This window comes from Erithacus rubecula (assembly GCF_903797595.1).
Source record: "Erithacus rubecula genome assembly, chromosome: 4".
NCBI lineage: Eukaryota > Metazoa > Chordata > Aves > Passeriformes > Muscicapidae > Erithacus > Erithacus rubecula.
Window position 1 is genome coordinate 36,394,342 of NC_136686.1, and position 11,797 is coordinate 36,406,138.

The window sequence follows — 11,797 nt, forward strand, 5'->3', positions numbered from 1 at the left end:
CTCTGTGATGGATGTGCTGGGGTCTTGCACATTATTGTCCAGTGCCCACGACTCTCAGTGGGCTTTTAAAGTGACTTGATAGCCAAGGATGCCCTGGTCCTTCCACAGAGCCCTCCCTGGAGCCCTGCCTTTCACAATAAGCATCCTACTGCTCCTACTGGGACAAAGCCTGCCCTGGAAAAATACTACAGGATTTAAAATAGGCAGCAAACAGCTTTGCTGGTAGATGCTATACCCTGGGAAAAATACCTTTCTCAAAAACTGAGCAGGGAAGTTCTAAACACCATGCAGTCCAGCTTCCTCATAGATAACTGATTTTCTAAAGCTTTTCAGGGTAAATTTTTTCCTTTCTGGGCCATTACCTTTTAGAAAAGTGCTGCCATAAGGTTTTGTGAAAAATTAAAAAAAACCCCAAGACGCATTTGGCATGCTTAGTTTCGAAACTAAACTAGTGCTCAACTACCTTTTCCTCACTTGACCACCACCTAAATGAAAGCCTTCTCACATGATAGGGAAGTTCTTCTTTCTTGGAAACCTTGACCCTGTTACCCGTAAATATGGAGATATAGTTTAGAAAAACGTCACAGATGATTGTGGTCAAATTTGTTGAAAGTGGAGCAAGATGTATAAAAAAGCACAGCAAAAATACTGATCAGCCACCACATGAGCAATAGGTTATCTACGTGAGCATCTCGGGGAAGAAGCTGCTTTGAGTGTTAACAAAATTAGGTTAACCTCTGTCATCTAACCAGTCTGGCTGCATCACACATGCTGCTGTGACTGTAGAGGCTCGAAGATTTGGGAGCCAAGATGAAAGGATGTTCTATTTTCAGACCTGGGCATTTTTTATTTCTGCTTTGTCTTTTTGCTGTGGAAGGCAAAAAATCACCTACAGGAAAACATACCTGCCGAAAAGGACTCCTCTCCCAGGTGACAGAGAACCTGTATGTCAAGGCAACTAGTTTAAAATCATCTGTTCCTGTAAGTTGATCCCACTAATTGAAAAAGTTTATTTTATTTATAGATGTTTCTTTATTAGTTTAATTACTGAGCTTCTGGAAACTTTAATAAGTTGAATGATCTCTACAGACCTGAGAGTCAGGGTAATGCAGCTACTTCTTTTGTAAAGGTGGGAAAAAATGATGCACAGAGAGGCTGGATGAGTTTTCCTTGAAAGAAATTTGCACCTAGGCTAGGATTTACTGAGTCTTCACCCTGTGTCTGAAGAAGATGATGAAGATTAATATTATTGTTACTAAGTTTTGTACAAACCAGACTTGAAACTGTTTCCCTTCCTCTGCTCAGGTTAATTAATACTATCACATTGTATTTTACAGAGGGATCTCATCAAGACCACGAGACTGCTTAAAAAGACTACAAAAATGCTGTTTATGGTAAGATTTATACTACCAGTTTCCCATTTTCTTACTTTGACTTTCCTTTGGTTAACAAAAACAGGAATATGTGACCAAAAACAGTGCCAGCTGATGCAAAAATCACTCGTGTTTAATTGGGAAAGACATTGAAAGCCACATGCTTAATGAAGTTCTCTGCTTAGAGGAAGGGTGTATTTCTACTGCAAGAAAGGGATATTCCCCTGAACAGGAAGGGACAGTCAATCATGGTATGGGGAGAAAGAGGTGGATTTGGAAAGCCTGTCTGGAGGCATTTCTTTGTAGGCAGCTGAGTCATGCTCTGCCAGGGAAGTTGGGGGGAGGATGTGTGTTGGCCAGGGAGCAGTGTGCTTGTGCTAGCACTGGCCCCTCCTGTGAGCCCTGGCTACTTGTGAGCCTTCCAGGAATGCTCCCAGGCACCAGCCCTCAGAGGAGAGCCGGAGCCACAGCCACTGTCCTGCAGCTGAGGCACCTTCTGCAGGGCTGTGCAGCACCATGGATAGCCTGAGGATGCTGCAGACAGCTGAGCTGCTTTGAGCTCAGAGCTCTGCAGCTGCACTGGAAGAGGGATGTCACAGCTCCTAGTGCAATTCAGCATGGGAGTGAGAAACTAACCTTGGGGTGCCTAATTGTAGCTCACTGTAAGTGTATGAGATATTTCAGTTTTCTTCTTGCAGGGATCTAGTCAGCAGGGCCAACTGAGTTGGTTTATCCCTAAGTGTAGACCAATTGGCTTTTGATGCTCCTTGGACTTCACCAATTGCCTTGGGAGTGAAGGCTCCTCACTTGTCTGTAGGACCTATACACATTTGAGTTGTGTCAGTGCATTGCCCTCCTGACAGGAATCTCACACCTGACACTTCATTCCATTGCCTAAAAATAGGCATACAGTCATTTGAAACACCTTTAGATGTCCAAGACAACCCATAGGTAAGGCAGATAGGACACAGAGTTGACAGGATGACTGTCTGGAGCTGTCTTTTCTGGAGCAGCAGATGGGGAGGGGCTGGATACCAAACAGCAAATCAAATGGCATGGGACAGTGATGTGGAGGAATGGAAAAGTGACACTCACCATGATTCCTACAATTTGATCAAGATGGTCTGACTTAACTTCCCAATTCATCTTCCATTTACTCTTTGTGTGTTAATTGGTTGTTGTCACTTCTGTTCATGGTTGGTCTTACCAATAGTCCTGTGCCTGCCCACACAGCACCCTCCTGTCTTTCCCTCAGGCAGATTGAGCTGCGTAAAACAAAAGGAAGCATGTCAATTGGATACTGAAATTCACAAAAATGGTTTTATTGATTGCACACTTTCTAAACATGTATGCTTATATGAGGCTGAAATTTTAGGCCAAAGTTGACTTGCAAATCATTACTTGATTTGTTTTCAGACAAACTGCAGTGTTCGAGATCAGCTCCTCTCCTTCTATGTGAAAAATGTCTTCAGCCGTCTTGAGGTAGGAAGGGACAAGTTGTACTTTATTAGTGCCTTCCAGGTCCTGCAAGCAAACATGGATGCCTGTGTGAGTATATTCCTGAGAGCTAAGCTAACTGTGTCCATCTGGAAGGTTAGGGAAGGGCTCCATCTCAGTTTCTCAGCAGATGGAGAGGCAGAGGGTGATTCAGAGTCATGATGTGTCCCATGCCACAGGGGACCCAACTTCACAAGGGCTTCTCCACTGGGCCCAGGGAAGTTTAACCCCATTCATTCCCTACCAGAGTGATCTTGTGGGGAGTGTGCAAGGTGGTGGTGATCCCATGGAGCCAAGCCCTTCCCTGCTGATGATGTCACCTTGTGCTGCCCTCTCATCACTAAAGCTCAAAGAAACAGGGTGATTGCAGGGAGAAATGTGGTTGCTCAGGTTTCTGTGTTGTCACAGTGGTAATGCTTTCCTTCTTCAACAGCTCTGCAGGTGTAATCTTCACTCATATGTCATCTCTGCTCCTCCATACTGAATTTTGAAAGAGCTGGTGGTGTCTCATGAGTAAGCAGGGACCACAATTGTGAAGCACATGGGAGCAGTTCCCATGTATTAGCTGTGCTCACAGGCAGAGCAGGTTGTCAGAGAGTGATGCTGCTCACAGCAAAATGTCTCCAGAGAAGAGGCACTTTTACCAACTCTGCCTAAGTACAAACAGGATAGCAGTTAGAACACACTTTTGCCTGTGCAAATATACTTACTAGCACACCAGGTAGGGCACTAAGGTGATGCCATCACTTGTTGGTCATTTCTCATTTAATTTTCAAGGTGTGTCTTAAAACTAAATATCCTATGGATATTTTTTCTCCACTAAACCTGAAGTCCTCACAAATAACAGTATGCCAGGAAGTGAAGCCTGACCTTGTGTGAAAAAGTAGCCCATGGGTATTTCAGCAAACATCTTTTGTGATTTTAAAAAGTGAGAGCAAGATGGAAAGTCAATGAATTAATGGATTAAATTAATTGAAACTTTGTCTAATCTGAACTGCATGGTAGCATGAAAGAAAAGGACAGTGGTTCTACGTGCACAAAAATATTTGGAATGCAAAAACAAATAGCTGCAGAGATCTTTTTGCAGAGTTATAGGTCAGAACTGGGATATTTGCATAATGTAAAAAGATTCAAATCTTAATGGGAGAAAATTTCACCAGCTTCCAGGTTCTGTATTTCTAACTATGCTAAACAGTTGTGATTTGCAGCCATTATTCAGAGCAGTCTGCTGTAATCATACTGCTGTGATTATTTGTGTCTGTCAAAATTCCAGATAATGTTGAACTTCCAGAATGTGTTAATATAATTTCAGATGGTATAATATGCCTTATAGAGATTACATTCTTGTCTGGAAAAACAATTACATTCTATGCAAATGCCAGTACACACAGGAGTTTAGACTGTCAGCTGTGTCTGAATTCAGAATATCCAGGGGCTGTGGCTTGCTAGATAACTTTGCAATATATTTCTCTGCTATATGGGGACAAAATGTTGCAGGTTTCTCAGAGCTCCTGCATTCTTTTTCATAATTAGTGCCAGTGTTTTACCCAATAGAAGTCTAAACAAAACAACTTATATTTTGGGGTCTTAAAAAGTGCTGCTAAGAGAGATAAGACTGCCCTTGCTAGTAGAAAAACAAGAGCTCTTTGAGAAACAATGGCTTACCATGATTTTCTAGGAGACACCTCATTTCTGGAAACTAATATTTTTTGAAATGTGTTTAATATGTTTTGACATGATGTATTAATTCAAACCCAGCAATACAAAACTATATGAAAGAATAGCAAAAATTATTAATAAAGTGAAAGTAATGGGCCCTTTGCTAATAGTAAACTTGAGATTTTTCATCATATTATTCCTCAATAAATTAGCACTCATTTGTCCATGTACATAAGCTCTTCAGTTGCTATTATCTAATTGAGCTATAAGATGTTTATCAGAAGGGATTTCCACCATGACAACAAACTTATGTAATTAACTGTTTACCTTTCAAGAATGAAGTTCTCTATACAACTAAGGGAAACAGTGATACATTTATAGTATTTGCCTTATATTCTTTCACAAATTTGGGCTGTAATTCAGCCAGCTAGAGGCGTGTGTGCTACCTAAAAATCTTGACAGTATTTTCCTCCTAACCACTTCCAATGACTTTGTACCACAACATTATGATTCTCACCCTGCCAGTTCTTGGTTTTGTCCAATCAAAGAAGCATTAATATTTTTCACTGGTATAGGGCCCCAAGTTCAGTTTTTAGAAATAAATAAGTTTAAAAATATCTAAACTGATTTTCTGCAATCAAGTCAGACTTTTTCACTTAGACTATGACTGCAAGGTAAAGGGAATGATATTTTTCCTTGTATACTTAGAACATCCACCTGCACCACTGCCCTGGTCAGCATTGCTGAGAACAGTGTGAAGTTGCTTCTTAGGTTGGACTTGTGTTCCTACATCAGTTGTGGAAGTGTTTTCTCATATTTGAATGGAGTGCAGAAGGACAGCATATTCCCAGCAGACTCTTTAATATATCATTTTAGGCAGAGCTTGTAGACTTCCAGCTGAGTAATATTCTCAATACTCTTGCTGGCTAGCTCATTTAGTTACTTGCAGTGCATGCAGGATGGTAAGAGTCTGTAAGGTGTATCACCACTAAAGCCAACATGCTCATTTAAGGTCAGCTCAGCTAATGCTACCAAATGATACTTTGTGGAAACCTGTATCATACAAGATGGAGATAATAAAAAAAGAAAAAAAGAAAAATAAAAAAAGAAAAAAGAAAAAAGGCTCCATGTAAGAAAGAACTGCCCTAGTGGAAGATTTTTAAAAATCTACCTTTATTTACACTCTCTTTTAAAGATCTGCTTTTTTTTAAAATTTTTTTTTTTTCCACTTTCAACATGTGAGGTGACTTTGGGAAGCACAAAAGGTAATATGAAAATGTTTGTGCTCCTTTTTAAAGTGCTGTGTGTGAGATAGAAAGGGACTAACCATTCGTTTCAAAGGAGCTGTTTCCTTCCAAGAGTTGAGATGAGGACCTTTGCCTGTTTCCTTTTCAAACATGTTGTCCTCGGTTGTAGATCGGAAAACATCAAATATTTCCTTTTTTTTTTTTTCTGTGAACCGTGTATCTTCCCTTTTGACAATCCTCAGGTAGCTGAGGATCAGCAAGCCATGGTGCACAGAAAGCTTAGTCTGGCAGCTCTAAACAAACAGCTGGAACAGTTTTGGGTGGCCAGTGCTGAGTGCCCAGAGATAGGTGGTGAGGAGACAATTAAGCCCTCCAGACTGTAATTAGTCAGACAGTGGAGAAATGGGTGGGGAAACAGAGAAAAACATAAATTAACTTTATAAACTTATTTGGAGGGCTTGCAGAAATGTGCAAATTTGCTCTCCGTGCTTTGCAATGGTCTTTGGCCCTTTACTTTGCCTTCTCTTGGGAGCTCGATACAATGTGCAAAAGCTGTAACTCCAATTTATGTAAAAATTCCTGAGATAAATAGAAAATGTTTCATGAGAAAACTCAGAGGTACTCAGTACCAATTTTGGGTGCTGTGAACTTGGCAGGAAGCACGGAGGTAAAAGAACACATTTGAAGAACTGGGAGATACTGAAATGATGCTGAGATCACACATTTTACTGGTAGCGCTACAGTGCCACACTGGGGCAGAGTGGGCTGGACTCTTCCTCATCATTATGCCTTATATCAGCATCTTTGGGTCTTTTTCATCCTTCAGCTTCCATGTGCTCCATCCACAAGGTTAACTTCTGCAGTCAGACAGTTAAAGAGAATGTTCTTTAAGGTAAGGACAGGAGTTGCTGGCTCCCCACTGCGTTGTTCAAAGGCTGTAGCTTTTTTTTTTTTTATTTTTAGTTCAAGGGCTTTCTTTTCTAATGCCTTTACCTTCTCAACAGCTTGGAGATCAGGGAATCTACAAGGCCATCCATGAGCTGGACATTCTCCTTCCCTGGATTCAGGCCTACATACAAACCATCATATGAAGAATGAGGAGGTGACAGACAACATACTGGTTCAGTGAGAAGAGCAGACCAATCCCCAAAAGGCCTGAAAATGAACTGAGAGCTGGATGAACAACGTGCCTGGCAGTAACTCCCTCCCATGGAAAGAGACCCTCTGTAACACAAGTGGCATAAATGGGTTTTCATGAGCTTTCATGGCCAGCCTGGCATGGCAGCTTTGCCTGCTCTGCCTCTGGAGCAGCCAGAGCAGCCTGTTGTGCTCCCCATGCTGCCTGCCTGCCTGCCAGCTGCCTCCAGGCAGCCCCAAACACGCTGCACCAGCAGAATGAGGAATCTGCTCCCCTGAGGATCAGGCACAGCATCCCATCTGCTCTGGGCATGGTCCTGTCAGGGCTTGTGCCACCCTGTGTGAGCACAGCTCAAAGCAACGAGGATCACTTTGGAAAATCCCTAAGCTGTATTTCTTCTGGGACTTGTGATTGTGGATATATAACTGTATACACAAGCCATTCTACATGTAAATAAGAAAAATAATTATACACTGCTTATCTTTGTTATTAATTTAAGGTAATAATTGATACTTAATAAAAATGCACAATTAATGTAAAAGCATTTTTTCACACTCATGCATGACCTTTAGATGTCACATGATCTACATGAGATCAGACACTCAGAAAACACAATAAATGGATTGCTTTCACTGGGATTGTAAAATGATTTGTGAGAAGTTTATGAAAGTTGATGGTAGTGGTTTCCAAAATGTCTTTCGTATAGTGCAGAATGAAGATGAGGCTCTAGTTTTCTCACATTTTAAAAGATTCATCAGGAGAAAATATCTAGACGATGACCATTGTCTTGGGTTGCAGTACAGGATGTGGCCAGAAATGTGTATTCTATCACCATCTGTTGAGGCTGGGTGGGGCAGTGATTCCTTATCTCCATGGCACATACCATCTGCTAATGGGAAATCTTTAAGACAAGGTGGGACAATCATCTTTATCTTTTCCACAGCCCATCCTCCCTCCAGGATTGTATCATCTGCTGCTGGCCCATTGAGTCCTACTGTATGACTGGTAAAATTACATAATCCCATTAAAAAATGCTCCAGTCAGGGGGAGGAGCCAAGAATTTCCTACCTAGATAAAAAACTGAGGTTTTAAACAGCAACTTACCTTCTTTCCACTGGATTCCAGAGGAACACCGGACCTTTCCACATCATCCCTGGACCTTCAGAAGAAAACTGCACCTTCTACAGGAGCACTGCTCCAGCTGAACCACATCTGCCACTGCAGGAGGATGCAGCCACCATTTAATGGGACTGCTGCCAACACCCTGACTGACAGGGTGTCAGGCTGTATTCTGACTCTGTCAGAGTTGGGATTGCTCTTTGTAATACTGTATTCCTATTTTAATTTTCTCAGTAAAGAATTGTTATTCCTAATTTCCCCTATCTTTGCTTGAGAGCCCCTTAATTTCAAAATTATAATAATTCGGAGGGAGGGAGTTTGCATTCTCCATTTCAAAGAGAGTCTTTTGCCTTTCTTAGCAGACACTTCCAAACCACAACAAACATATTCCCAGTCTGTATGTTTGGCAGTTCCATGGGGTGGAGATTCTGCAAATATTCAAATCTCATACTTCTACTGTATCAGGAGCATTTGAAACCATCAGTGTGATGGCACTGATAAGCCTGAGCTAGTTCCTCTTCTGGCAAATGTCTAATACAAGGAAGTTGCTATGAGAAATATTGTTTTTTCCAGTTGAAGACAAAATAGTTAATTAGAGGGACAGTGGAAAATTTAATGTCATGGTCTGTTTTTTATGGCGTGTAATTTAACAATTTAACAATTGTAATTTACAATGTCTCTTTTAATGGATTTTTTTCACATAGCTCATCCATTAGTTTTTGAGATTCAGATTTCCTTTCAGTTTCAGTGCTTTTTATCCAAACTCTGGTGTAACTGCCTAGTACTTGCACTGGTAGGGAGCAGTGTCTGGGATCTGGGAGCCCTGTGTCTGTGGGAATTGGAGGGACTGCTGCTTCCCTGCCTCAGAAGTTAGCCAGTGACACCTGCAAACAGAAAAACTGCCACATCTGACTGGGAAGATCCATGGGTGATGGTTTCAGGTGATTCAGGTTGCCAAAGACTTCTCATGTGGAAATTTTGCACATCCAGTCAGTGGGTGGCACATGAAGACACGAACAGACAGATGACCTTTAAAAAGGGCAAGTAGCACCTTCCCTGCCACACTGCATTCCTGGGGTCAGCCCTGAGTGGGCATGGGCAGCCAGCAGACCTCCCTCAGCATGGTTTGAGGTCAGCCTGCAGCAAGGTTCAGCATCCATTCATCTGACAAGGAAATCAAACTATTTTATGGCATAAAAGCTTAAGATTTGTGTATTTCAGGCCTCATTTTCCATATGGCTTGGGACACTTTGCAGATTCTTAGTTCCTTATAAAATGAGAGTACCTCTGGGAATGATGAATCCCTTCATACAGCAGTGAAAACCACATTTGCAAACCAATTAAACACTCCTGGATGAAAGCCAAAATACAGCATCTGCAGAATAAAGGAGTTTCCCTAAGGCAAAAGTGTTGTGGTAAGTGATACATGCCATATGCAGGCTACCTAACAACAAATATTGCTTTGAGTTTTCACAAAAACACAGCAAAATAATTGGTATTAAATATATTCAACTGGCAATTCAAAGTAATAAGTATGGACAAAATCTTGTTGCCTTTTAAACCAGACAAGTGAAGGAGTGCATTTTAATTTTACTGATGAGACTCTAGGTGTCACTCTTAGAAAACAAGATTTGTGTTAGTCTCAGCTAACTGCTGACTTCAGTTGATGGAGAAAGTGTTAGAGTGTATTTCATAAGTAGTTTCCTTGGATGGAAACTGAGATAGATATGCAGTTAGGTCAGAAAGAATGAATTTACAGAGTAAGAATGATGGGCATGTAAGCAACAAACTGATTATGATTTCAGTCTCTAGTTTTACTATAGAATTCTTATGTGACTATAGACAAGTTCCTTTATTAAGGTACTGCTCTCTTTTGACAAATGAAAAAAGTCCATAAATTATTTGTTCAAGTTAATTTAGAGTACAGAAATCCTCAGAAGGAAATTATTTCCCATGTAATGTTAATTGATGTCACTGTTGCTTAGTGTGGCTTGTCTTATCACAGTGTTTTGGTCTTTTTGAAGTGGTGACTCTTATTACGTGGAAAAAAAAAGGTATTTTATGACTGTTACTGCAAAATCAAGAATGAAAAACATGTGCCTGTGCATTAAAATTGACACTAGATCATAACTCCTTGAAAAACACTGATCTAGTGGAAAGTAGCAGCTGCACATGCAGTTTTGGTATTATCTAAAGAGTACAGCAACAGTCAGCGAAGACAATTTCCATCACAAAGAAGATAATGTAATTTTATGGTTTCCCTGAAGTGTTTTTTTTTTTTTTTCTCTGAAGGGCAAGATATTCAGAGCAGGGGTAATCACTTAATAAATAATTTCTGCTGTAGGTCTAACCATCAACAGCAAATTCCTGATCTCAGCTGCAGCCCTGGTGTTACAATGTAGTCACAGAATGATGGAATCATAACATCATAGAATTGTTCAGGTTGGAGAAGATCATTCAGATCATCCAGTCCAGCCATTAACCCGGTGGTGCCAAGTCCAATGTAAAACCATGTCCCCAGGTGCCAAATCCACAGGTCTTTACCTACATTCATGGATGGTGACTGCCATGGGCAGCCTGTTCCAGTGCTTGACAGTCTTTCTTGGTTGCAACTTGACAGACTTTTCAGAGAAGAATATTTCCTAATCTGCAATCTAAACAAGCCCTGGCAAATGCTGGGACAGTTTCCCTCGGAGAGCATTAGAAGGATTAGAAGATTATATTAGAAGACTGTTTTCTGAATCATGGAAGTAAGAATGGTATTTGGACAGTGATGCAGCTTGAGTTGGATTTGGCTGTTTGGTCACTGTTTCTTTGTGCCCGTAACATACACTAACTCATAGAGACTGCAGTAGCAGAGATGTGTGACCAAAGGTGAAATGCTTGGACTTTAATGAGCAGCTTTAATGAGATGCTCCCCAACTAGCCCCCAGTAGCCAGTGAGACCAGATACTCAAGTCATCTTCCCCCAGCAATTGAAGGGCTGCCAAGAGAAAGGGTGCGTGGGCAGGCAGTGCTGTTACAGGAATGGGAGGGATATGGCAGTCTCTGTGCAGCTGCAGTGGTCACCTTACAGCTTCTCCCATCTTTAGCCAACCTTCTTCATATTGCAAATAATGAGTGCCCTGGGGCTACTCCCTCTGAAATACTGCCAGGAGCTGCTGAGCTGTGGAATGCTCATTCTCTAAGAACAATGGTCTCACCTCAAATCTGTTTTTATTGAAATATCAGAGTCTGGATTGACATTCTTATTCTGTTTGCTTCAGTAGAAGAGTGATTTAGAAATGTAAAGGCAGCCAGTAGTTTATTGCTCTAAAGGAGCATTGATTGCCAGAGTGGAAAGGGAGGGAGGCATAGGAATACCATCAATTGAGGGTAGAGATTATTGTGGAATAAAGATGCTGCTGAAATATGTCATAAGTAAGTTTGAATTGCAAAACTTTATGGATAATTTTTTTCCAGTCCTTTGGATGGAGTGGGTTGAGGAAAGGCATCAGTGATCATCAAGACACAGGGTCCAGAAGATAAATGAGGCTATCAGGGACTCTGGAGGCTTCTGGCCTGAACTCCTGCTCAGGGCACACCAGGAGGTCAAACCAGGCTGCTCAGGGCTTTATCCAGCAGGATCTTGAAAAATCTCTGATAGGAATGATGGAAAGCTGAGTTTGAAGGGCCATTGCATCATTTCTAGTTGTGTTAACTATTACAAAGCTGAACAGAGCCACAGCTGAAGGAGAAAGGGCATTGCTTCTGTGCTTGAAAGG

The 11,797-nt window shown here is 41.3% G+C and overlaps 1 protein-coding gene across 1 annotated transcript; it reads left to right on the plus strand.

Moving 5' to 3' along the window:
• Window positions 1-810: 810 nt before the first annotated feature.
• Window positions 811-6,867, plus strand: IL26 (interleukin 26; the record flags this gene model as incomplete). Its single annotated transcript, XM_079304468.1, has 5 exons — window positions 811-981; window positions 1,338-1,394; window positions 2,790-2,921; window positions 6,603-6,668; window positions 6,781-6,867. 5 exons carry the CDS (start codon window positions 811-813, stop codon window positions 6,865-6,867), a joined length of 513 nt encoding a protein of 170 aa, XP_079160594.1.
• Window positions 6,868-11,797: the final 4,930 nt, after the last annotated feature.